Source organism: Erinaceus europaeus, chromosome 17, assembly GCF_950295315.1.
Source record: "Erinaceus europaeus chromosome 17, mEriEur2.1, whole genome shotgun sequence".
Taxonomy (NCBI): domain Eukaryota; kingdom Metazoa; phylum Chordata; class Mammalia; order Eulipotyphla; family Erinaceidae; genus Erinaceus; species Erinaceus europaeus.
Genome location: NC_080178.1, coordinates 65,261,029 through 65,287,968, shown reverse-complemented (window position 1 = coordinate 65,287,968; position 26,940 = coordinate 65,261,029). Strand labels below are relative to the sequence as shown.

Here is a 26,940-nt window from a genome sequence, read left to right as displayed (position 1 = left end):
TGCCTACTATTTTGAAGTGACTTTATTCCTTTAGTAGAGGCAAGTAAATTCAACTCCAAATGTGCTTGTTTCTGTATCTCTTGACTTTTTGTCAAGAAGTGTTTTGTGGTCCGGGAGGTGGCACAGTGGTAAAGCATTAGACTCTCAGGCATGAGGTCCTGAGTTCAATCCCCGGCAGCACATGTATCAGAGTGATGTCTGGTTCTTTCTCTCTCCTTTCTCATTAATAAATAAACAAAGCAGGGACAGCCTCCTCATTAATAATGTCCCCAAAGCAGGGACAGCCTCCTCATAATTTCACAGAGCAAAGTTGGCATAAAGGAAAAAAGTCAGCAAATCTAATGGGTAAAATAACTGCTTAAATACACCCAGAAGATGCCTGGGCTGTCCTAATCTGACTCAGCTTCTGTCCCATCAAAAGAAAATGATGGTCTCTGTTCCAAACTCCTCAGGGATGAAGTCTGCTGTAAATGGTATCTCATCGACAAAGGCCAAACTCCAGGAAGCTGTCTCGGGTTAGCACTGGGCTGGGGCCTGCACAATTACTCCACAACGAATCCACCACTTCCAGGGGACTGATTTTTTTTTTTTTTTTGGCTTTCTTTTCAGATATAAAGAGAAACACAGAAAGAGAAAGGAAGAGATATTTGCAGCATTGCTCCACAACTTGTGAACTTCCCTCCTGCAGGTGGGGTCTAGGAGCTAGAACCTGGGTCCTCAGACAAGCATTCTACTTAGCGCACTACCATGCAATCCCCCAAGCGCGTTATCTCTTTTATTTAAAGATTTGGGGGACCAGGCAGCGTCACACCAGGTTAAGTGTACATAGTGCTAAACTTAAGGACCCACGCAAACACCCAGGTTCAAGCCCCTGGCTCCCCACCTGCAGCAGGAATGTTCCACAGCTGAGAAGCAGGTCTGCGGGTGTCTTTCCCTCCTTTCTCAATTACTCTGTCCTATCAGATAAAAATCAAATGGAATAAAAATTTTAAAAGGCCACCAAAAGCAGTGGATTAGTAGTGCAGGCACCAAACCCCAGCAATAACCTTGGAAGCAAAAAATAAAAAAAAAAGAAAGATTTATTCATGTGCTTTACCGGATGTGCCACCGTCCAAGATCTGTTTTTCATCACTGATTCACAAGAGTGATCAGGAAAGTGAGAGGTGTCCAGGCAGATTTGGAGTCCCTTCTTTCCTAGCACACCAGGTCACCAACCCCACCATTTTCCAAAAAGTAACCCTTACAACTAAAACCACCTTTGTGCTTCCTCATTCCAGTTACTGGATCTGGACCACCCTGTTGTAATTAATCATTTTGAGTGTATCTGCATCCAGGTGAGTCAGAGGAAATCCTGGGTGTTCAGCTGGAAGTTCAATTTCAGGCGAAATAGCAGTTTTCAGAACTATGTTCCACTCAGTATCTGGAATAGTCTTCTACTATTTTCCCCCCAGATCACTGCTCAGCTCTGGATTACGGTGGTGTTGGAGTTTGAATCTGAGACCTTAGAGAACTAATTTTTTTTTTTGTAGTGGATATGCAAAAGACTTTCATGCCTGAGGTTCCAAGTTCAATCCCTGTCACCACCATAAATCAGAGACAAGCAGTACTTGGGTAAAACTTAAAAAAAAAAAGGGGGGGGAGCCCCAAAGAGAACTTTGGGGACCTGGTGCATAATGAAATTACACTCATGTGGCAATGACTGCATTGTAAAGCATTAACTCCCTCAATCAAACTATACAAAGAGGGGCCAGGCGGTAGCACAGCAGGTTAAGCGCACATGGCGCCAAGTGCAAGGACCGGCATAAGAATCCGAGTTCAATCCGGGTTCGAGCCCCCGGCTCCCCACCTGCAGGGGAGTCGCTTCATAGGCGGTGAAGCAGGTCTGCAGGTGTCTTTCTCTCCATTTCTCTCTGTCTTATCCAACAACGACACAAGAAGGGCAACAAAAATGGGGGACATGGCCTCTAGGAGCAGTGGATTCAGTGCAGGCACAGAGCCCCAGGGATAACCCTGATGTCACCATAAATAAATAAGATATTAGGTATCATAAAAAATAAAAGACCCATGTCCGAGGTTCTCAAGTCCCAGATTCAATTCCTGGCACCACCATACATAAGCCAGAGCGTAGCAGTGTTCTGTTAAAAAATAAATAATAATAAATATATATACAGACAGACACACACACACACACACACACACACACATATATATGAAATGGGGAGATAGCATAGTGGTTATTCAAGATTCTCATGCCTGAGGGTCCCAGAGCTGAGCAGTGCTGTTTTAAATTAAAAAAAAAAAAATTGGAAAAAGTTAATTTTTAAAAATGATTTTATTTATTTTACTGTCATGAGAGAGAGATACAAAGAAAAAAGACAGAAACACCAGAGCCCTGCTCAGCTCTGGCTTATGGTGATGCCGGGGATCGAACCTGGGATCCTGGAGCCTCAGGCATGAGAGTCTTTAGAACTATCTCCCCAGCCGGAAAAAAGGGAGCTTTTAAGAAGCTCTCTGCGGACTTGAACCCGGCTCCCGCGTTCCATCTGCTCGCGTCTGGCAGCCACCGTCTTCTCGGGCATCCCGAAGCCCTTTGTTAACTCTGGGCTCGAACCCGGGGCTGCCGGACAACTAAGGAGGTGCCGCGGCGTCGGTCACCGCCTGGGCTCTGCTTCCTCGTGCGCGAAGTGGAGCTACAAATCCCTCCCTCGGGGGCTCAGAGCGAGCGGTCGGGGCGCGCGCCGGCCCCGCAGCGACGCGGCTTTTCTGCTGCAATGTGGCGGCTGGGCGCGCCCGGGGCGCCACTCAAGGTCGGAGTGAGCCCGGGCGGGGAGCCGGGGCCGCCGGCGGGGAAGGACGCGCCCAACTGCCCAGGCGGCGGCCGCTCACCTCGCTTGATCACATGCATCGCCGCTGGAGGCTGAGGCGCCGAGGGACTCTAGACGCAGCTGGGGCGCCGGCGGGGCCTAGGAGGCGGCAGGGTGCGCGAGATGGAGCTTGAGAGGCCGCTCAGCGGCAGAAACCGCAGGAGCGACCAGCGCCAAGAAGTCAGCTCAACCGGTCTGAGGCGCGGAAATCCGAATCTGCTTCCCGCTCCCGCCAGGAGCGACGCAAAGGCGCGCAGAGAAGCTCCAATGACGTTACTCGACGCGGCCCGCAATCTTAGTGGAAAGTCGACGTCGCGCAGAAGCCGCCATGTCGACTATGGGCAGCCTTAAGAACCTAGTGGGAGCGCTCTTCTTCCGCCATTTTGGATGTGGGCAAAAGGTAAGGAGGGCCACAGCTCGCGGAGCCCGCCAGTGCAGGCCCCTCCCCTGCAGCCCGCGCACCCTATCGGATCTGTAGTTTTTTTTAAAAATCTTTTAAATATATTTTTAAATATTTATTCCCTTTTGTTGACCTGTTGGATAGGACAGAGAGAAATGGAGAGAGGAGGGGAAGACAGAGAGAGGGAGAAAAAGACAGACACCTGCAGACCTGCTTCACCGCTTGTGAAGTGACTCCCCTGCAGGTGGGGAGCCCGGGCTCGACCCTGGGGATCCTTACTCAGGGCCTTGCGCTTTGCACCACGTGCGCTTAACCCGCTGTGCTACCACCCTACTCCCCGCAGATCTGTAATTTTAAATGTCTTAATTTATTCCTAAGCCCCACCCGCAGTATTTTTTAATGACAGCAGAAACACAACTATCCCCAAGATCTTTTTTTTTTTTTTCCTTTCCTTTTGGTGACCCAATCATACTTTCTGCAGTGAACTCTGGCCTGGAGTCCAGGTCTGGAAGCAGCTGGGGACCCCAAGAGAGCCTGGCTTTTGGTTGCATTTTAAGAGAACCTTTCAACCAGGCCAAAGGTCTTTGCATTTGATCCTGGCAGACATGGGAACTGTGGGAGAATTTTGAACAGGGCAAGAGCATGAGTCTTGAGTCATTTGCTTGAGTCTGGAGTCATTGGGGTGGGAGCAGAGATGGCGGGAATACAACCCTGTCAACCTGTGTCTTGGGAAGGAAGGAAGATGTAGAAATATGGGCCTATAATTATAGAAAGGTTAGTTAACCCATATCTGCAACCTTAGGAGAATTAAGAATAGCTTCCAATGGAGAGAATGGGGCACCGGGTTAACCGCACATTACACAAAGCACAAGGACCTGTGCTAGGATCCTGGTTCAAGACCCCCAACTCCCCAACTGCAGGAGGGTCGCTTCATAAGCCATGAAGCAGGTCTTCAGGTACCTATCTTTCTCTCTCCTCTCAATTTCCCTCTGTTCTATCCAATAAAAAATGGGGAAAATGGCCACCAGGAGCAGTGGATCCCTAGGATAGTCACTGAGGCAAAAAAAAAAAAAGGGGGGGGGGAGGAAGGTAGTTCAAGGAATCACGTGGTGGTGGCACCTAGTTAAGCAAACAGTACTGTAGTGTGCAAGGGCCTGAGTTCAAGCCCCTGGTCCACATCTGCAGAGGGAAAGCTTCACAAGTGAAGTAAGGCTGCAGGTATCTCCTTTTCTATTTTCCCCTCCCTTCTCAATTTCTTTATCTAATAATAAATTAATTAAAAAAAACAAGCTCCGGGGGCCGGACAGTAGCCCAGCGGGTTAAGCGCATATGGTGCTAAGTGCAGGGACCTGCTGAAGGATTCCGGTTTGAGCCCCCAGCTCCCAGCAGGGAGGTCGCTTCACAAGTGGTGAAGCAGGTCAGCAAGTGTCTTTCTCTTCCCCTGTCTTCCCCTCCTCTCTAGATTGCTCTCTCCTATCCAACAATGACAGTAATAACAAAAACAACGATAAACAACAAGGGCAACAAAAGGGGAAAAATGGCCTCCCTGAGCAGTGGATTCATAGTGCAGGCACTGAACCCCAGCAATAACCCTGGAGGTAAAAGAAAAAAAAAAGGTCTCTACGGTTAATATGGAAGGTTCTGGTTTGGACTACACAAACTAATCCTTATGAGAGTCCATGTAGTCTCCCTCCCTAAAACCTTGCACTGGGGGGCTGCGCAGTCACACCTGGTTGAGCGTATATATTACATATGCACAAGGACCCAGGTTCAAGGCCCTGGCTTCCACCTGCAAAGGCAAAGTTTCACAATGAAATGGTGCTGTAGGTGTCTCTCTTCCTATCTCCCTCGTCCTTCTTGAGATTTTTTTTGTGTAATTTTTAAAAAAATATTTAGTCCCTTTTGCTGCCCTTGTTATTGTTGTAGTTATTATTTTTATTGTTATTGATGTCATTGTTGTTGGATAGGACAGAGAAATGGAGAGAGTAGGGGAGACAGAGAGGGGGAGAGAAAGACAGACACCTGCAGACCTGCTTCACCACCTGTAAAGCGACTCCCCTGTAGATGGGGAGCCGGGGGCTCGAATCCCCATCCTTATGCCGCCGGTCCTTGTGCTTCGCACCACCTGTGCTTAACCCGCTGTGCTACCATCCGACTCCCTTGAGATTTGTTTCTATCCATTAAGTAATAAAACTTTAAGGAAATAAACTAAAATAACAAGCAAAAGGGGGCCAGGCAGTGGTGCACCCTGTTAAGCACACATAGTGCAGCGTGCAAGGACCCAAGTTTGAGTCTCCGACTCCCCAACCCCCACCGGTAGGGGACACTTCACAAACAGTGAAGTAGATCTGAGGTTGTCTATCTTTCTCTCTCCCTCTCTATATCCCTATCCCCCTCTCAATTTCCCTCTGTTCTAATAAAATGGAAAAAAATAGCCCCTGGGAGCTTTGGATTTGTAGTGTTAGCACTGAGCCCCAGTGATAACTCTGGAGGCAAAAATAAAAACTTTGCAGTTTCCTCACTGCCCTCTAAATGTGTCCCCAACTCCTTGTGAAGTAATTCGAAGTCATCTGTGACCTACAGATAGGGTCCAGATGTCCCAGAGATAAGGTTGCTGGATTAAGCATATAAAAATGCTTCACAAGTGACACATAATTCTATTAAATAAATGGTCCATGACTTGCCAGGAATTCAAACATTATGGCATCCTATCTTTTATTTGGGGACTCTACCAAGACAGCTTTTGGGTGGGTGAATAGTTTAATTTTCCCTTGGCAAGGAAGACATAATCTCTGTCTTTCTCTCAAACACACATTTTTTTGTTTTTCAATCTTCTGGGCCTTTACTTCTCTGGACTGACATTAGTTTTGAAGGGGTGGGGGAAGAAATCATGATAGGGAAAGTAACCACACCACCAAATCTTCTTCTGATGCAGCAGGCTTGATCCTGGGTCACACACAGGGCACTCAGCACACTATCCAAGTGAGCTATTTTGCCAGCCCAGAATAGTCTCTTTTTCATCCTGTTTGCTGTGCTACAGACAACAGAGAACAGAATGAGTCAAGGCCAGCAGATGTTAAAATCTACATGCTTTATTGGACTTCAGAGAGTCTTATGAAATAACACAGAAAACCCATGTGAGGGTGCCCGGGGAGTACAAGGCAGTCTGTGGCCTAGCACCTCCTCGGGCCAGCCCAAGTGCTTCTACCCAATCCAAAATAGGACCCACGGTAAAAGCATGGCGGGGAGTGGGTCAGAGGGAAAATACCTTACAGCCATAGCAGAATCAGGTACAGGAAGGAGCTGTTCAGAGAGTAGGAAGGGTAGGGGGAAGTGGTCACATAGCCGCCTTCACCTACACCATCTCCCTTAGCCACCCTCTTCCCTAAATTGGCTGTTTGTCCTTTCTGAGCCTCTGGCCCAGGCTATGCAGTAATGTGAAAATGGAGTTCTGACAAGAAGAGTATGTGGTGCAGGCACTTGGGAAATTCAGGAACTTCTTGTTTCAGTTTTAAACTGTCTTTTGGTTCAAATGCATCAACATTCTTGCCCGGCAGCTCCAGGGCCCCTGTAGAGCCCTGCATCATGTCTGTGACTCCCACTGCTGAGGAAGCTGGTTGTCCTGAGCCCTAGGAATATTGATCCTTGGGGAATACTGGGGCAGCACCTCTTATAGACAAACCCTCGTGTGGTATTGGGAAACAGAGATAAGAGAGGTGGGTGTGGGTGACAGAAGAGAGAAAAGGTGACTGACTGCCCTGTAGTCCACAGCTGTGGCATATACTCACTCAACTACAAGAAGACTCTCCCAACTAGCCTCTAGCCTGCCCTCTCTTCAAAAGTCAAGTGACTTGTTCCCCGGGGATTGACTTCACTCCCCCACTGACATCTTTTTAAGCCCCAGTAAGCTCCAGGTAAAGGTTCCCTCTGGCCCACCACACTTCCAAATAACTATCCTAGATCCTAGGCCCCAGGCTCGGACAAACAGAACCATCATGGATAGGGTGGGACAGATCTGAAGTGCAGGTGTCAGAAGTTACTCCTCCTGTCTTACTCCCTAGCTGCTAGGGAAGTTGGGGAGTGGTGGGAGGGAGGAGCCTGGAAGCAGGAGACAAAGAGAAATAATAAACCAAACCTCAAAACTGGGACAGTGGACAGAAAGAAGCTGGACCTCAGAGGTGGAGCTGGGAGCTGAGGGCGCACCAACTAAGACATGCACTGAACTGGAAAGGGAGTGACGACAACAGCCCGTGGGTGGGAGGGAGGCAGGGCGTGTTGGCCATGGTGGTCAGTTAATAAATAATATTGAAAGACCCAAGGATGTGGGGGCAGCTATGTACAGTGCCCAGGCCCCTAGGCCAGTGCCTCCCATGTTCCACTCTAGGGGTCAGGTATCTTGGAAGGGAAGGAAGGTCAGGCAGGAGGTTCAGGAAACAAGCTGTCCCACTGCTGCCACCTGCCTACTTCTTAAGAGGCTTCTTAAAAATTTTGAGGGGAAACTTCTTTCGGCCCGGGCTGGAGTCTGTCTCCTCGCCAATGGAGCCATTATCCTCCTCAGCCACTGCCTTCTTGCCAGCTAGGTGGGGGATGCGTGTGTTTCGGCCAGCCTGCAGGGCTCGGCTGTCCCCCACTGGAGACGGTGTATCTGGGTCTGGGGAGCTGAGGCTGTGAGAATAGGAAGAATCTAAAGGTGGAGAAGCACCAGGTGGGGCTGAGGGGCTCAACTCCATCTGGCTATGGGTCTTGTCCAGCTCATGGTTCAGCGCCAGCAGTGTCTTCTTGGCCATGGCAGGGCTGTCAGGCAGCTTCTCCACCAGCAGTCCCGGGTGGACCCCCTCAGCCAGCCGGTGGCTGCCATTGGAAGTCATGGCACTGAGCATCTCATCTGCAGCACGGACCATCTGAGGAGGCTTGGGGGCCATACGCTGGCGATCACTCATATGGAGGGAGGACTCCGAATCGGAATGGGTCAAATCCCTGAAAGACAGGACAGAGAGGAAGAAAGGGACATGTACAGGATAGGAGCGCAGAGAGATGGTCAGAAAAGAGTGACACAGCGTGAGAAGATGGGGCAGAAAGGAATTGAGAGGGACAGGAAAGACGAAGTAAGTGCATAGGAAGTTGAAAGGAAATCAGAAACAAGTTGAGAAGAAAAGAGAAGAGGCGATGATAGGTTATAGGGAGAGAGTAGAGATGAAAGAGGAGGAAGGGAGTAAATTTAAAAAGAAAAAAGCAAACAGAAGGACAATAATGAGAAGAGAAGAAGCAAAAATGAATGTCATTATTCCATCCTATATTTGATAAAGGTTTTTTAGTGTCTAGGCCCTCCTGAGATGAATGCCAGACCCTAAACTGCTTCAAGCAGAGACTTAAGCACCACCACCACCCCCCAGCTGAGGAAGGACTCAACCCCAAACTAACAGCAGACCTCCATATTCTGCTGAGCTATCATTTTCCATGTCTTCCTCCCCCACTCACTTCTGTCATACCTGAGACATATCCAGTCTGGGTCAGGTCTTAGGGTACAGAGAGGCACATGCAAAAGGTGGACCTGACCCAAGCTGGGGAGGAAGAGTTAGAATGGCCTTGCAAACAATCCCTCACCCATGCTCAAGGGCCAGGAAATGGAACCCTTCCATGGGATTCAATGGGGATCACACACAAATATTCCAGAGTTCACACCGTGGCTGCTGACAGCAGGAAGGCTGGGTCCTTTTTGGACTCCCTGCTGACGGGGAAACTGGGGAGCTGTAAAAAGTTAAGATCTCAGCCTTTAAGGAGCAGAGTAGTTAAGCGAGCTCCATATGACCTTGGGCAAGCATCTGACTTTGGTGGGTTTCAATTCTGGCCAACTCGAAAAGGCAGAAAGTAGTGTAGGGACGAAGATGAAAAGGCCTGCAGGCTGGAAGAACCATCCAGGGGTCAGTCACCAGAGACTTCTTTGCAAGGCTGTGTTATGAGGGCATGGCACTGCAACTGGACATGCACACACAGGCCAGTTAAGAAGTCAAGACCCTTTAAGGGGGCTGGCTATTCCTACAAAGGTCAGGAGCCAATTCTGAAGACCACCCCTCCTGCCTCTGTAGACAGGGTTGATTTACAGGTCTCCTGCCAAGTCTTTAACCTTCCTCCTCCTTTCCCAAAGGCCTGCGGGTCCATAAGGGCTCTCAGGAGAAGGTTTAGGGCAAATACTTACACACTGAAGCAAGAAAGCCAAAAGGAAAGAGAAAATCACAGGACATGGAAAGGAGGAGGCTATTGGGTCAAAAGTTAAGGGTGGGAGCTCATGGGAGAAACAGCACAGCAGTTACACAAACAGACTTCTATGTCTGAAGCTTTGAGGTCCCTAGAACCACCATAAGCCAGAGGTGATCAATAATCAGTTTAAAAAAAATTAGGGTGGACACCAACCAGGCCCCTAAAGCAAGCAAAAGCTGGGGAGCTGACTCATGGCTTACACAGTTTGAATTCTCAGTAAAATCAGAACCTCCCTAGAGACGATGGACAATACAATGCCACGCCAGAGCTCATATCCAGTCTGCAAATATTTTCCAGCCACGTACTGTAATGTTTACGAATCCTTCATCTCATCTATCTGGCCCTGAACTCTTCTATCTAAACATGCTAAACCTTCTCCCATGCCTTCTTACACATGAATGAACCACTGAACAAAGTACCAGGAAGTTCCAGAGAGCAACCACTCTGGGTAAAGGGAACAACTAGGCTGGGGAGGTAAGAACCCTGGAAGTCTTAACTTTCTAATGCCAAGGAAGAGAGGTCAAGAGGCTGGGGCCCTCCCAGACCCACTACTCCACACCCATAGCACATTTTAGTCATTCTCACCCCTCTGTCACATTTATCAACTAAAAGCTGAAAATTCTAAAGCAAGAGAAAAAAAAAATTGAGAGAAAGCCTAAGTAAATGTATCAGTAGGAGGGAAAAGGTCCACCGAGGCAAGCTCACCTTCCCTCCCTGAATCTCTGAGACAGTTCAGGCCAGATGTGTCCCTCCCCAGAGGCTGTGCTGCCTGGGGCTCCCTCCCCAAGCTACTAACCTTACTAGAGAGCCTGTTTGCCTTTAGAGATGATCCTCTGGTGCATGGTGCAAAAGAAAATGCAGTTGTGAACAGGCCAGGTGGATGCAGGCGCTTCCCCACCTCCCCTCCCACTACCCTCAGCGTGGGCCCTGGAGTGTGAGGTCCACAGCATCCACTAGCACCCCCAGTCCAATTCAGACCTTTTCATCTGTATTGGGAGGGGCAGTCTCCCCACTTAGGCTTTTGGATGAAAATGAAGATGAGAATGGAAATGAGCAGTTCTGGTCAAGGCAGTTCCTTTGAGAAAGAGAAAGGAACACCATACCCCCAGGATAACTAAGAGGCCGAACTAGAGGAAATAATCTACAGGGAGCAGTGCCAAAAGGAAGCAAGTGGGTGTGTACACAGGCTGCAGCTCAGAGGCCAGGACTGAGTTGAGACATTATTTCAGAGATGAGGCATCATTCTTACCTAAAATTGTTCCAGGCCAAGGTCAAGACTACCACTTCCAACACTCCCAGTATACAATATTTTAAATACTGGCAAAGAAAGTCCCTGCCACTGGCAGGGTAGGTTGTCGGAAAAAAGCCTTTAACCAATTCTTACAGAGCTCGCTCATTGAGAACTTATGGAAGAACAAAAATAACAGGGCGTCTGTGGAACCTGGGGAGATTACTTAGCCTTTCAGAACCTTAGCTCCTATTCTGGAAGGGCCCATTTATTTAGTGTGCACCCCGTTTACAACTTTTCTTGTCCAAAATATCCATACCGGTTTCTTTACATCTGCCCCTTAATTCCACGAAAGGAACTCTATTCAGTCATCCAAACTAGAATCTGGGTGTCGTCAGATTTCCTCCCTGTCTTCTCCTCTCACAGCCAGTTACCAGCTTTATCCTCGCCCTTCCAGCATTCCAAGGCTGGGAATTCCTCTGACAAGGAGTCTACTGCAATGATACCTTCCTACCTTTAGACACGGCACTTATGTTTATTATTTCTAAAAGGCAAGCCAACCAATTCACTTTCTTTAGAAATCCTTTCTTTTTACTTGAAAGAATTCAGGCCAGGGAGATAGCTCAGTCTATTTGGCCATAGAACGTGCATGCCTATGGCCCTAGAAGCCACAATTTCAATCCCAACTACCACCTTATACCACAGCTAAACTGTACTCTAGTATCTCTCTCTCTCTCTTCCTCTCCCTCCCTCTCTTTCCTAGAAAGAAAATAAGTCAATCTTTATTGTTTTATTAATTTAACTCATGTGTGAGAGAGAGGAGAAAGACCAGAACACTCCTCCAGCATATTTGGTGGCAGAGATCAAACCCAGGGCCTCACGCATGTAAGTCCTCTGCTCTCCTCACTGAGTCACCTCCCTGGATGCTCGAAACCCTTTTGCATTTCATCTCCAAAATGGTAATGGTCAAAGCCCCTTGCCTTTCAGAGCCATTCGTCATCCCAGCCTCACCTGCCCCCCCCCCAAATAACCAGTTCTCTGAACATACGCAAATGACATTCTCTTTAAGCATCCAGCTTCTAAACATACTCCCTCTGCCTCCTTTCCCTGTACACAAAGGACATCATCTCTTTTGTGAGGCATTCCACCCAGATACACAGTTAGACACTCCTGCCTCAACAACCCCAGAGCACTTATCCAGTTGACTCACTTATGTATGTACTTCTTCCAAACTAGACTACAACACTTTAGAGTTGGAACTCTTATTTCTTCATCTCTGAAGCCCTTACACACAGGAGAGCCTCATGCAGAGAAGGTATCAGAAAATGTTCATGGAAGGAATAGAGCCAGGGAGGACTCCACTGACATCACTGGTGTGAAATACTTATTTGAAGCAAAGGTGCTATAGGGCCATCAGGAGGAGGGTTGTTACTCATTGTTAAAGTTAGAAAACCCCACACAGAGAAGGGGAGAAAGCTGTGGGGAGGCTGGGAATGGTCAGTACGGGGAGAAGAGGCCCCACTGTACACACCTTCATATCTGACTAAGCGGTAGCCGGCAGGCAGAGGCCAGGGCCAAGGCAGTAGGAAATAAGGAGGAAAAAGAAGAGAGACAGCTAATACCCCAAGCTCTCTGAAAACCCGGGCATCACAGCAATGCTGTCTGGAGGGGGTGGGTCAGAGTGGGGATCCATCTGGAGGAAATGGGATGTGCTGTGGTGATAATAAACAGGGTGGACATGGACGGTGGTGGTGGTGGTGGTGGTGGTGGTGGTGGTGGTAGAAGTGCAGGAAGAAGAAGCAGAGGCAGATGGAGAGCTGGTCCCGTAGCCTTCAGAACTGAAAGACTATCCAGATGAAAGGCTGTGCATTCGCCGCAGGGAGACCCGGCTTGTCAAAAAGCGGCCAGCCTTGCCCTCTACCAACCTCTGAGATCCTAGGCCAAGCTGTGGCTCCGTCAGGCGCTGTCGGACGCTGCTCTGCATACTGGGCGCTGCAAGGAGAGGACACAGAGTGAGCGCGGCCGGCCTACTGCAGGTGGGCAGGCAAGCAGGTCTGTCCGTGGAGAAATGCTTGCTGGAGGCCACGCTGGGCCTCTGGTACTTAATCTGGAGAGTGGGCCACCTCCTCCCAAAAGCCTCCCACCAGGAATGGGAAGTTGACGATGAGGTGCCCAGGTCAGTTTTAGTGACAGCTCCAATGGGAAGGAGACCTTGGGTCAATGTAAGGAGAGGTGGTGCAGCAGTTAGTGGGAGCACACAGGCAGTGGGGGGTGGGGGGCAAGGCCCGGGAGGGTGCTAAGAACCAGCCTTTTCTAGAAAGCCATCCTCAGAAAGCAATTCACAATTTAGGAGAGGGTTTATACACCAATGTGTTTATCACATGATTACTAACAGTCATGTGAAAGCAAACATGAAAGCAGGGGCAATGGCAGAGACGACACGGAGTTGCTGGAAGACTAGAGAGGTGTTGAAAAAGAAGTTTAGGAAAGGATGCTTTATTATTATTTTATTTATTTACTTATTTATTTATTTTGAGTGAGATGAAGAAAGAGAAAGACACAGAGAGAAACACCAGAGCCTGTTCAGCTCTGGCTTATGGTAGTGTGGGAGATTGAACCTGGGACTTCGGAGCCTCAAAAATGAGAGTTTCTTTGCATAACCATTATGCTACCTACCCCCACCAGGATTTTTTTTTAACTTGGAAAAACGTCTATTAAATGCTTTATATGTATAAAAAATACCTTGAGCTATGAAATACAAAAGGCTAGTTATTAAGACTAGACCATCCTATTTCTAGCTGTAACCCTGAGTGATTCATTTCTCTACTTTTAATCCCTAATTTATTATTTTTTTATAAATTTTTTTATATTTATTTTATTTATTTATTCCCTTTTGTTGCCCTTGTTGTTTTATTGTTGTAGTTATTATTGTTGTTGTCATTGTTGGATAGGAAAGAGAGAAATGGAGAGAGGAGGGGAAGACAGAGAGGAGGAGAGAAAGATAGACACCTGCAGACCTGCTTCACCGCCTGTGAAGCGACTCCCCTGCAGGTGGGGAGCCGGGTTTGAACCGGGATCCTTATGCCGGTCTTTGTGCTTTGCGCCACCTGCGCTTAACCCGCTGCGCTACAGCCCGACTCCCTAATTCCTAATTTATAAAGCCTTGTAGGGTCTTTTGTTTTTTACAGGGGTAGGGGTGGGGGGAGACAAGAACACAGCGCTAAAGCATCATTCAATGAGATGGGAACCAGGCTAGAACCTGGGTGAAGCAGCACACTCTCCACTGAGCTATTTCGCCAGCCCTTAAACTTGTGAGGGTTTAAGATAATGTATTTAGGGGGCAGGTGATGGCACACCCCGCTGAGTGCATGTTACCATGTGAGGACTGAGTTAACGTCAAAGCCCTCCGTGCAAGGAGGAAGCTTCAGAGGTGGTGAAGCAGGACTCTCTCCCTCCCTCCTTTTTCAGTTACTTTCTACCCTATCAAGTAAAAGGGGGAGGGTGTTGGGGAGGGGAGTGGCTGCCGGAAGTAATGGACTGTTCACATAGGCACAGTGATCACCTTGGTGGCAATAACAGTAATAGTAATAAATAATAATAATAAAAAGTACTGCTGGTGATGACGATGGATTTAAAGCACCTAACGGGAAGTCAGGCGGTAGCCCAGCAGGCTAAGCACACATGGCGCAAAGCGCAAGGACCGGCATAAAGATCCAGGTTCAAGACCCTGCCTCCCCATCTGCAGGGGAGTCACTTCACAGGTGGTAAAGCAGGTCTGCAGGTGTCTGTCTTTCTCTCCCCCTATCTTCCCCTCCTCTCTCCATCTCTTTCTGTCCTATCCAACAACGATGACGACATCAGTAACAACAACAATAATAACTACAACAATAAAACAACAAGGGCAACAAAAGAAAATAAATAAATAAATAAATATTTTAAAAATAATAATAAAATAAGTCACCTAACAGAGGTCAGGAGATAGCTAACCATGGTAGGATGCATACCTTACTATGTATGAACCCCAAAATTCAAACCCCAACACCATATGGGAATACCACAACAGCAGCAAAGGAAGCTGCATGGATGGTGGAATGGAGTTATTATCTCTCTCTCTTCTCTCTCTCTCTCTGTATCTGAAATAATAAAAGAATTTAAAAACTGGTCCTTGGAATAGTGTATGTGTGAGGCACCAGGACCAAAAAAATGAAGTACCTAACAGTTCGTGGCACTTAATCTTGACCACATAAAAGTTTTATAGACAAAAGACTCAAATAGAAGGTACTCAAATAAGGCAGGACACATGTAAGATGAAATGAGACAAACTGACAGTGAGAGGCAAGCTGATGGCTCGTTACCTGGTGCACACATGACAGCCAACAGGATTTGTACTATGGGACAGTGAGTAAGTCAGGACATAACATCTCTCTCTCTCTCTCTCTCTCTCTCTCTCTCTTTCTCTCTCACACACACACACACACACCTTCCCTCCCTCCCTCCCTTTCCTCTCTCTCCCTCTCTTTCTCTCTCTCTCTTTTTTTGGTGTTGGGGATCAGACCCAGGAAGCTCTGTACATGTTTGTTATGCACTGCACTACTGCACCACTGCACCACTGAGCTATATTCCTGGCATATAAAAACTCACGTTTACAGGGGTCGGGCAGTGGCACAGTGGATTAAGTGCACGTGGCACAAAGCGCAAGGGCCAGCGTAAGGATCCCGTTTCAAGCCCCCGGCTCCCCACCTGCAGGGGAGTCGCTTCACAGGTGGTGAAGCAGGTCTGCAGGTGTCTATCTTTCTCTCCCCCTCTCTGTCTTCCCCTCCTCTCTCCATTTCTCTCTGTCCTATCCAACAACGAACAATATCAACAATGGTAATAATAATAACCACAATGAGGCTACAACAAGGGCAACAAAAGGGGGGAAAATGGCCTCCAGGAGCGGTAGATTCATGGTGCAGGCACTGAGCCTCAGCAATAAACTGGGGGGGGGGGGAAACACCTCACATTTACTCATATTTTCTAAGCTTCCTCTAGGAAGCATGGAACCAACAAAGAATCCACTCTTGGATCAATGGTGACCCGATCAGGCTTCTGGAAGATACTGGCTGTCATGCCAGTGACGGGGAAATAAGTAATGAGAAATTCAAGAATGTGGTTGAGCATGTGCTTCAAACTCAAAGCCAGATCCAGCTGAAAACATAATTCATAATTTTTTTTTTCCTATTCTGTCCTGATAAATTGGCTGCCATGTCTTATTTTAAGATGGAAGGAAGGGTCAGGCTACAGTGGTTACAGAAGCTTCGGGAAGACCACCACAGGGAGATCACAATCCACAGTGCTAGAGAGCTCAGGAGGCAGGGCCACTGTGGCTGGTGACTTTTAAGGCATAAACAGGAAGAAACAAAGAGCAAGTCAGGGGAAGAAGTAAAAGAAAGGAAAAAAGAGAAACATGAAAAAGAGAAAGGGAGGAAGGGGCTCCTTCCCTTCTTTCTGTTCCAGTCCAGCTGGATTAAGGGCATTCTGGCATTGAGGTTTCTGTCTGACTATGTGGAAAGGAGGAGCCAAGCCTTCCACCACTGTGGGTATTCTCTCCTCAGCCCTTAGCTGAGCAGGCTGATTCTTCTCACCCCGAAACCCTCCCTGCAGTTAGTGGGGACAGTGGAGAGGGAGCAGGCAGGAGAGTGAGGCAGGCAGGAGAAGGGGCCCGTGCGTGGGGTAGGAGGATTGGTTTAGTCCCCAAAGTCAGAAAAACAAAAGCCCCAAAAGGGCTCCTCAAACCCGGGTATTTCCAGAGGGACTGATCATCCGAGCCGGCGGATGTGGAGCAGAGAGAGCGATCACTGAACCTACGCCCCATCAGCCAAGCAGCATCTAGGGTCCAACAGCCAGGCCAAAAGGAGAAGAGAGTCTGATTTATGAAGGGCTTCAGTCCGCCCATCAATGGGATAAGGGAAGGGCTGGGGGAAAGGGTGGGGAACTCAGAACTAATGAGGGTCCCTTCCAACCTGTAGAACATAGGAGCCCAAGATCACTGGCAGGATCAAGCTCTGCCTGCCAGTGAGCCTAACCTTGCTAGGCCTTTGAAGTCCTGAGAAGATACAGGGCAAAGAGGCTGGGTCAGAGGCAATGTATCATTCAAGAAATACAAAGAAGGCCTGTGTGGAGCTGGAATCCAGCCTGACAAAACAATCTGTATTTCTGAAAGTGAGCCCTAGCCCAGCCCTACCTTTCGGTCCTCCCTCTGCATTTTGAGGGAATAAACCCAGGAAAAGTGCTTTTCTATAAAGGTCTACCCTATGTAGCTTCAGTAGCCTCTGCTCCAGAGAAAAGTGCAGCTAGATCAGTAAGGAGTAAGCTCACTCACTGGAGAATCTCCAGGGAGATGCTTTCTCTTAACTGTCCTACTCAGTCGGAATCTCTTGCAGAGGAGAAAGGGAGAGAAAGGGCGGGGAGGTGGAGGGTCAGTCATGTTTGTGTAGGAGTCTTCGTGTCTTTCTGGCTTCGGGGGCTTACAGGGATGACATTTTGGAGACTCTTGCTTGTGTGGGGCCTCACACAAAAAGGCAGAGAGAAAGCCATTATTCCATTGATTTATCTTAACCATTAAGATTAAGGACTAGAAAATGAAATAGGCTTAACCAATGCCACCTTTACATCATGAAGCCCTGGTGATTATAAAGGGAGGAAATGAAGAATCAAAAGATTAAAAAAACAACAAAGAGTGAATGAAGGGAGACACAACACAACAGAGCAGGAGGGGTAGACAGAGAATATAACAAGAAAACAAAACACCAACAGAACAGCTACTAAAGATTAACCTGGCGACCAGTGTGCTTGGTTACCAGAGTCATGACCTGGATCGCCTGCCTGCCTTGCTATCTGCACCAGAGAAGCCACCAAAAGGATGACTATAAAGGAGCATCCTGGTGGTGCAAGTCGTGTCCGTGACCCAGTCGTGAGGTGGACTAACTCAGTGGCACATGTGCCATCTGCACAGGCCACCCTGTGCCACCCACTTCTCAGCCTACACGCCAAAAACTCCTTCCCTCCTCCCACCCAGGGGTCACCTACACTGCATGGACAAGGGTGACACGATCTCCTCATCCATATCATCCACGTCGTCGGTCATGATGAAGTGGGCAGGGTTGGGGCGTGTGCTGCCCATCCAGCTGGGGTCTATGTTGAGGGCGGTTACCAGGGTGTGGATGCCAGGGTTATTGACGATCTGGAAGCCGCAGAGGATTTCGATCTGCTGCCAGCGGTGCAGGCGCTCCCGCAGTGCTGCGGTCACCTCACTTAGGGCTTGCCTGAAAACACGTGACAGGGAAACTCATGGGGTCGGAGTGAGTCCCAGCAAGTATGAGGCCTCATTTTAGGGGAACGACACGGGGAGGAGTCTGGTGTATAAGTCAGGAATGATCGAGTCACATGCTTAGAAGTAAAGTGGGGCCTGGCTAAGAGCTATGACAGGGACCTGGGCTAACTGTCCCTCTGCCAGGGAAGAGCTGCACTGGGGCTTAGGCCCTGTGCCCCTCAGGCTCTGAGAAGAGGACAGGCATCACCAGAGTCTGGCAGAAGTGCTGCTTACTTGGCCGTTAGGATTTTGTGATCCACATCATCCAGGGAAGAGCTGTGGGCCACATGGAAAGTGCCGAAGAGTGTATTTCTTTTCTTTTTTATCTTCTCAGCCTGCAAAGATAAGGCCTTCAGCTTAAAAAGAGCGGGGGTTAAAAGTTGGAAAGATGAGACACCCATTTCTGGGGCTGGGCCCCCTCTTTCTAGCACAGCCTAGACCACAAAGGAACAAGGAAGAGAAGATATAAAGGAGAAAAGGAAGACAAGGGGAGGGAGAAGACGAGGAAGAAAGGAAACTGGAGAACAGAGAAGGAAAGGGATTGAGAGCACCCGAGCCCAGGAGGGCTGGCGCTGGCGGCTTTCCCTCTACCTGCCTTGGCCTCCTCCCCCGTCCCAGAAGGCAGGCAGGAGCACCCCCACACCCTCCTCCTGAAGCTTGAAGATGACAAGAAGCTGCATATCCAGGGACCAGGTTATCTCTGCCCAAAAGGAGGCCCAAGGGGACTGATAGGAGCCAAAAGGGCAGTGGGGAGACGGCAGCAGGAGGCGAGCTCACCCCCTCCTTGGCCACCAGTAGCTGCTTCTCGGCATTATGCTTCTTGATGTTGTAGTACTGCACCTCCACTTCATGTGTCAGCTGCAGCCACCTCTGAAGGGCCTCAGGCGCATACCAGGAACTGTGTGACTCTATCTCCTTCTCTGCCTTTCTCAGGGCCTCCCGCACCTGTGCAGCCAGGAGGATGTGAGTGAAAAGAGCTTTGAAGCAGCATGCAGAAGTTTGTGTGAGTAGTACCAGTCTCCCAAAAAGGTAAAGGGGCAAGGGGTATTCTTTTATTTTTAAGCAGCTCACCACTCAGTTCTGGCTTATACTGGTGCTGGAGACTGAAGCTGGGCCTCGGAGCCTCAGGCATGAAAGTCTTTTACATAGCCACTACGCTATCCCTCCGGCTACTCTGTATATTCCTTTTTGAAATGAATTTAGTTATTTATGAGAAAGACAGATAAAGAGAACCAGAGCACCACTGGCATATGTGGTATCTGAGTTCAAACTCAGCACCTCATGCTTGAGGGTGCAGTGCTTTCTCTGCTAGGCCACCTTCCAGGTCACGCTACCATTCTGTATGCAAGGAAGCAAGCTTAGCGAAGGCAAGTGAACTGCTGAAGGTCTTACAGTCAGCACTGTCAACTAAAACTCAAATTAAATTTTTGATCTGGGGATTTTGTTTGTTCGTTTATTGGCTCCTACTAGATTCTCTCTTAGCTAGCTGTCTGTCACTCCTGATTATGGAGGTGTAAAATGAATAGTCCACTTCTCTGGCTCTCAGCCTTGGCACAGACTGGAAACACCTGAGGAACTCCCAAACCCACTGGATCCAAACACAGATTCTGATTTCACTGATCCAGGGTTTTGGCCTGTATATCAAAATGCAATTTTAAAGTTTTCTAGTGATTCTAATATGTAGTAAAGTGAACAGCCACTGAGCCATGTGGCTTAAACTGTTGTCATCTTACTGCCACCTCTCCAGAGGATGTAGTAGGTAATGGCAGAAGAAAGTTCTGGTCTAGAAACAGCTATATAAATTAGGAGAAAACTGAAAATATATATATAATTATGAAAAAATGCTAAGATGGGAGAGAGCTGTAGAAGTAATGAGAATGTGGTCTACAGTTCTTAAAATGTGACCTAGCGACCCTGGAGCCTCTCCAACACCCTTCAGGGCACCTATGAGGTCAGACTCTCACGTTATAGTACTAAGACACTACCTATCCTTTTTATTCCCTTGCTCTTACAACTGATGTGTAATATAACAGAGTGAGTATAAACGCCAGTATAAGAGCCAAGCATTCTATTACGTTAGGCATTAAAAATATTTGCAGATTTGTAAAAAAAAAAAACAAAAATTATCTCAGGAAATTATTTTGTAAAACAGTCACTTAAAAAAAAAAAAAAAGACCTTTCTAGGGAGCCAGGCGGTGGCGCAGCAGGCTGAGCGCACATGGCGCAAAGCTCAAGGGCCAGTGTGAGGATCCTGATTCGAGCCTCAGGCTCCCCACTTGCAGGGGGTTCACTTCACAGGCGGTGAAGCAGGTCTGCAGTTGCCTATCTTTCTTTCTTTCTGTCTTCCCCTCCTCTCGGTTTCTCTCTGTCCTGTCCAACAATAATGACAGCAACAACAATAACAACGACGATAAACAACAAGGGCAACAAAGGGGTAAAAATAAAAAATTTTTTTAAAAAACGACCTTTCTGTTAACATGTAATAAGTTTAATATGTTTAAGTAATTAATTAGAGAAAGAGAGAGAAGCAGAATATCACTCTGGCACATGTGATGCTCAATGTCAAACTCAGGACCTTGCAGCCTGGAAGTGACATAGTGGATAATGTGTTGGACATGCAAGCATGAAGTTCCAAGTTTCATTTCTAGCATTGTGTGTGCCAGAGTGATGCTCTAGTTCATTCATTCTCATTCTCTCTCTCCCCCCATCTCTCTCTCTTGTTTGTAAACAAATCTTTAAAATGAACAAGCAAACATCATTCAGGACCTCATACTTGAGAGTCTAACACCTCAATGCTTTATCCACTTCAAGTTCATTCTTCAGCATTACATGTGGCAAACTGATGCTCTGTTTCTCTCTCTGTTTCTCTTCTCTGTCAAAAATTAAATAAATATTTTAAAATAGCTGATTAAAATGTTAAAGGAAAAAATACAATAAATGAAATTATGATGATTTTGGATAGAAAATTATAATTATACTAGAATATACTAGTACTGAAAACTATCTGGAAATAGGATTCTACTAAATAGCTTGTTAAGCAATGAAAATACAGGGTTGTGGTCTGGGAGGTGGTACAGTAGATAAAGCACTGATCTCTAAAGCATGAGGTCCTGAGTTCAATCCCCATCAGCACATGTACCAGAGTGATGTCTGGTTCCTTCTCTCTCTCTCCTCCTATCTTTCTCATTAATAAATAAATAAAATCTCTAACAGGGTTAAGGAATTCAAAGATACCTTAACCAGGGGCTGGGCAGTAGCACAGGGGGTTAAACGCAGGTGGCACAAAATGCAAGGACCAGTGTAAGGATCCTAGTTCGAGCCCCTGGCTCCCCACCTGCAGGAGAGTTGCAGCACAGGTGGTGAAGCAGGTCTGCAGGTGTCTATTTTTCTCTCTCCCTCTCTGTCTTCTCCTCCTCTATTTCTCTCTGTCCTATCCAACAACAATGACATCAAACAACAATAAGTACAAAAATAAAACAACAAGGGCAACAAAAAGGAATAAATAAATAAATAAATATATTTAAAAAAAGAATCTAGCAAAACGCACATATGGAATACAGTTAAAAGATTTAACATAGGGAACGTGTGGTGGCACACCTGGTTAAATGCACATGCTACCATGCACATGGACCAAATTAAATAAAGAAATAAAGTTAAAAAAAAAAAAAAGCTAACATAAAGATTGGATTTCCAGAACAGAAGAGAATGAGGCAGAAATAATATTTTAAGAGATCACAGGAACAATGTAAAGAGCGTTTCAGGTCCTGGAACATGATGGCAGAGGAGGACCTAGTGGGGATTATATTGTTATGTGGAAATGTTATACATGTACAAACTATTGTATTTTACTGTTGACTGTAAACCATTAATCCCCCAATAAAGAGATTTTTAAAAAAAAAAAACATGTACTCTGCAGTTGTTAGGTACTTTATGTTACCATGATCAAACTGATTATTCATATTTCACGTTTTATATCCTTACTGATGCTTTTAACTGCTTACTGTTGAGAGAAGTGTTAAAAAATTTCTAACTTTGGTGATAATTTTGTCTATTATCCTTTTAGTTCAATTTTTGCCTGATAGATCTTTAAACTCTATTATCAGGTTACTGAAACTAAAGGTTGTTATATATTATGTTTTTTTGCCTTTTTTATATTTTTTTATTTATAAAAAGGAAACATTGACTAAAACATAAGATAAGAGAGGGGTACAACTCCACACAGTTCCCACCACCAGAACTCCGTATCCCACCCCCTCCCCTGATAGCTTTCCTATTCTTTATCCCTCTGGGAGTGTGGACCTAGGGTCATTGTGGGATGCAGAAGGTGGAAGGTCTGGCTTCTGTAATTGCTTCCCTGCTGATATATATTATGTCTTAAAATAAAAAATCATTATGTATTTACTTATTATTAACCAGAGAGTAAGAATCATAGTGTCACTTGGGCACATGTGATTGATTGATGATAAAGAAAATATAGGAAAAGGACATCTTATTCTCTTTTTTTTTCTTTTCTTTCTTTTTTTTATTGATTTAATAGTGATCAACAAAACCACAGGATAAGAGGGGTACAATTCCACACAATTCCCACCACCAGAGTTCCTATCCCCTCCACTAGAAGCTTGCCTATTCTTTATCCCTCTGGGAGTATGGGCTCAGGATTGTCATGGGGTGCAGAAGGTGGAAGGTCTGGCTTCTGTAACTGCTTCTCAGCTGGACATACCTCCAGGGTTATCGATGAGGCTTGGTGCCTGCACTGTGAACCCACTGTTCCTAGAGGCCATTTTTTTTTCCATTTTATTGGATATGACAGAGAGAAAATGGGAGGGGAGAGGGAGATTATGAGGGAGAAAGCTAGACACCTGCAGATCTGCTTCGCTGCTTGTGAAGTGACCCTCTTGCAGGTGGGGATCAGGGGGCTCGAACTGGGATCCTTGTGCTTTGTGCTTCGTGCTATGTGTGCTTAGCTTGGTGTGCCACCGCCTGGCCCTTATTTTCCTTTTGATTACTGATTGTATTTGCCTATATCCTCTATTCCTGTAATTTATTTATTAAATGCTGGACCACTAACACAAATATCAGTGTGGCCTGGAAGGTGGGAGAATGAATGAAGTGTCGGACTCTCAAGATGAGGTACTGAATGCTAGTCCCCCGGTTCCCATTTGCAGGGAAAGCTTCACGAATGGTGAGGCATGGCTTCAGGTGTCTGTCTCTCTCCCTCTCTATCTCCTCCTCCCCTCTCAATTTCTCTCTGTCTCTATCCAATAATAAATAAATAAATAAAGTATTAAAGACAAGAGTCTAATGTTTCTTGAAGATACTCCTTGAACCAGATTGCAGCCCTTACACATGAAAGTCTCCAGCAAGACTTTGACCCCCAAGCTTTACCTGCCCCCACTTGGGGTGTCTAGGAAACTGCAGACTCTCATACCTGCTCCAACTCCTCCTCAGCGTATTTCTGGCGGCTCCGCTCATTCTCAGTGCCCTCCCGAAGCTCCTTCAGCCGCTGGGCTTCCTGCTTGGCAAGGTTGATCTCATCTCGAAGCTTCTTTTCCAAATGTACCTTCTCCACCTCCACTGTGCGGTGCTCCTCCTGGGCCTTGTGTAGCCTGGGGATGATACAGGCAGCTAGAGGAGGCCCAGCAAGGGGTGGCCACAAACAGCAGGGGCCGCGGTATTAAGGAAGTGAGCAGTCCTTCACGGTATAGCATGTGTACTCAAGCACCACCACCAGACCCATAAGTTCCTCTCCTAAGTACCTCCCTCAGTGAGGAACACTTGAAGGGCATCACTCAAAATGAAACTACACCTGTACCCACTCACATATTCCCTCTGTCAGCTATGAGTCATGTTACTCGCCCCCTTCCCGCTATATTGTTTAACTCTTTCGTTTACTACCTACTTTAGGTTACTACTAAATGCTCAGCCTTGTGTCATGTCCTTATTCTATACATTTAACCTTAACTGAGAAGCTGGCCCTGCCACTGAGGAGCTCATGGTCTAGTACAAGATGTATTTTCCAGTGGCGCAATCAGTTAGCGCATGGTACTTTACAAAGTAAAGTAAACAAATAACTGCACACAGTTCTATAAATCCCAATGGTGACCAATGCTGGGTAAGAGGATTAAGAGGAGGGAGGTAAAAGGCCTATGTTAGACCCAGAAGGAAGAGTAAGGTTACTGGTCCCTCTAAAAGAAGTGACTGACTTAGCAACTATCAGGTCTCCCTCCCTTGCTAGGAACAACCTAGTCACCAGAAGACCAGGACAAGAGGGGGAAAGGATGATGAAGAAAAGCCATATATATAGCTTAGACTTGAGGTAAAGGATAGACAGGACAGGCTAGAGAACAAGGACTCACAAAGAACACTGACCACTAAATTAAGTAAACAACAGACAGCGGTATAGCTCTCAAACTACGTAAAATGCCAAGTTCACAGATGTGAGTGGCTAAAACCTCAAAAAAAAAGTGTCTGGATACATAGGAGGGGAAAAGAAGAAATGTTAAATGTTTAGCTTGTAAATGTCATGCCTGTCTCATCTGTAGAGAAAGGGAGCTGAACTCCCTCAAGACGTCCACTAGATGGCACTAAATGCACGGCTAAACAAACCAAAGGCACCATTTCCTGCCCCCTTGCTGAATATTCTCCTTCAAGTAATCTTCCGTGACCAAACCTCCTGAAATTACACCCAGAGGGAGTCAACTCTTCACTGCAAAGTTGTCTTCTCTGAAAGCAGCCTTTTCAGAAGCAACCTGTCTTCTCTGTGCAATAAGCGGCTACCTGTCAAGTGGAATCAAGCCTGAGCCACTTTTGTACACTTAACAGTGAAGGAGACCAATACATCCCATGTCAGAAATGAGCGAGTGAATGTACAACCCAGCACTGCCACCGCTCCATCTCCGTCACAGAAGTCTGAGAAGCCTGAAGGCGCTTTACTGTCAACAATACAAGTAAGAAAATTAGGTAGCCTGGCTGTAGGCTACATATGTATGGCTATAGACAAGTTTGCTCCCTGTACTCCTTCCTTATTGTTTTAATGTTTTAGTTTGGTACTGGATAAAGACAGAGAGAAATCAAGGGGGGGAGAGAGAGAGATGGTGGAGGGAGAGATCCGCAGCACTGCTTTACTTCTTTCTTTCTTTATTTTTAACCAGAGCACTGTTCAGCTCTGGCTTATGGTGGTGCAGGGGATCGAACCTGGGACTTTGGAGCCTCAGGCATGAGAGTCTGTTTGCATAACCACTATGCTATCTACCCCTGCTTTACTTCTTATGAAGCTTTCCCTCACTCTATGTGGGAACCAGGACCTTGAACCTGGGTCTTTGAACATTGTAACAGGTGTGCTCAAGCAGGTGCGCCAACACTTGCCCCCCTCCTTAATTTTTAAAAGAGTAAAGATTGCCTTGTTTAAAGAATTATCTTAAAACCCAATGAAATCCTAACTGGAATGCAGTGCAGGCCTGGTAGAGAAAGAAGGAACAAGGTGGCTTGTGGGTTCTGGATGGTGTCAGGTAGGGGTGTGTGTGTGTGTGTGTGTGTGTGTGTGTGTGTGTCTGTGTACACACATGGTGTAGTAAGCTGTCTCTGTGACATATTTATTCCTCTAAGGGCCACAGTAGTGTCATTTAGTTGTGTGTGTGTGTGTGTGTGTGTGTGTGTGTGTGTGTACGTGTACACACATGGTGTAGTAAGCTGTCTCTGTGACATATTTATTCCTCTAAGGGCCACAGTGGTGTCATTTAGCTCTGGAAACCTTGGGGAACCAGGAAGGCTGGGAGTTTAGGTTTTATCCCCAAACCTGCAATGGCTCCTGCCTAGATTCATGGCTTTGGAATGAAAACAGACTATGTTTTTCAGAAACATGATATATAAGAATTTCTCAAGCAGCAGCCCTGAGACACCTCCCTACCCTCTCCTCAATTAGGAAAGGGTCCTGGGATAAGGAACTGAGCAAAGCAGTCAGGATAGTCAGCTCAGAGATAAAACACCTCTTCCTAAGAAGCCTGGGCAAGGGAGGTGAATCTAACAGGGGCACCCTATTGACACAGCACCATGTGTATCAAAATTTCCAGATTGCTACTCACTGATATGTGCCCCTAAGCATGGTTCTCACCTCTCCCAGCTTTCATTTCCTTACCTTTAAAATGGAAACAACAACAGTACTTAGAATAATAGGGTTGTGGTAGTTAAAGGCAACAATGCACATAAGTTATAACAACACTAACAATAACAGTCACAACAAAGGCAACAACAAGGGCAACAAAAAATGGGAAAAATAGCCTCCAGGAGCAGTGGATTCACAGTGCTGGCACCGAGCCCCAGTGATAACCCTAGAGGCAAAAATTAATAATAATAATAATAATGATGATGCATATAAGTACAATAACTATCTCAAAAGAAGTCCTTTTCTGGTCCTTCCCCCAAAATATATATCTATCATTTAAATATAAGAAAAAAGAGCCAGACTTCCTATTTCCTTCTTACAAAGACTTTCCAATTAGAGTTTCTAAGCAGCTAGGATAGTTTTCTAGAAAGCAGACCTGAAGTAGCCTTTTCCTTCTCTCGAAAAGAAAACAAATAATCAGATACCTGCTCTCACTATTGCTTGTGTGTTCCTCCCTTCCACCATACTTCTCCATGTGAGTCTCAAGGATCCAGCCTTATTCTATGCATTCAATTTCTTTTTCTAAAGCTAGAGAGGCAGTGAGACAGAGAGAGAGAGTGAATGAGATCTCAGCACAGAGGTGTCCTTCAGTGCGGTGGGGGCCGGGCGAGGAGGTAGGATGTGTCCATGGCAAAGCAGCACACTGTCCACGTGAGCAACCTGAACAACCCTTGCACA

The 26,940-nt window shown here is 46.7% G+C and overlaps 2 protein-coding genes and 1 long non-coding RNA gene across 5 annotated transcripts in view; 1 reads left to right on the top strand and 2 right to left on the bottom strand.

The window, feature by feature from the left end:
* The window catches only part of RRM1 (ribonucleotide reductase catalytic subunit M1), a 37,748-nt gene extending 34,561 nt beyond the window's left edge, over positions 1-3,187 (bottom strand). The window contains exon 1 of the mRNA XM_007527512.3: positions 2,887-3,187. Within this exon, the coding sequence (XP_007527574.1) occupies positions 2,887-2,905 (19 nt within the window). The 5' untranslated portion in view covers positions 2,906-3,187. The remainder of the gene's footprint in view (positions 1-2,886) is intronic.
* A 3,153-nt stretch (positions 3,188-6,340) lies between these two features.
* Positions 6,341-26,940, bottom strand: part of STIM1 (stromal interaction molecule 1) — a 186,034-nt gene continuing 165,434 nt past the window's right edge. The window contains exons 7-13 of one of the 3 annotated variants that reach the window (XM_060176915.1): positions 23,530-23,707; positions 18,879-19,046; positions 18,336-18,436; positions 17,819-18,054; positions 16,526-16,618; positions 12,676-12,742; positions 6,341-8,241 (exon numbers count right to left, since the gene is read on the bottom strand). In XM_060176915.1, the coding sequence (XP_060032898.1) occupies positions 7,725-8,241; positions 12,676-12,742; positions 16,526-16,618; positions 17,819-18,054; positions 18,336-18,436; positions 18,879-19,046; positions 23,530-23,707 (1,360 nt within the window). In that variant the 3' untranslated portion in view covers positions 6,341-7,724. Of the gene's footprint in view, positions 8,242-10,318; positions 10,356-12,675; positions 12,743-16,525; positions 16,619-17,818; positions 18,055-18,335; positions 18,437-18,878; positions 19,047-23,529; positions 23,708-26,940 lie in introns of all 3 variants that reach the window. The other 2 variants (XM_007527511.3, XM_007527510.3) reach the window with 2 other exon arrangements.
* Positions 19,032-24,913, top strand: LOC132533889 (uncharacterized). The gene is made up of 2 exons (XR_009545643.1): positions 19,032-19,104; positions 24,644-24,913. It is a non-coding gene; the product is annotated as an uncharacterized LOC132533889 (long non-coding RNA).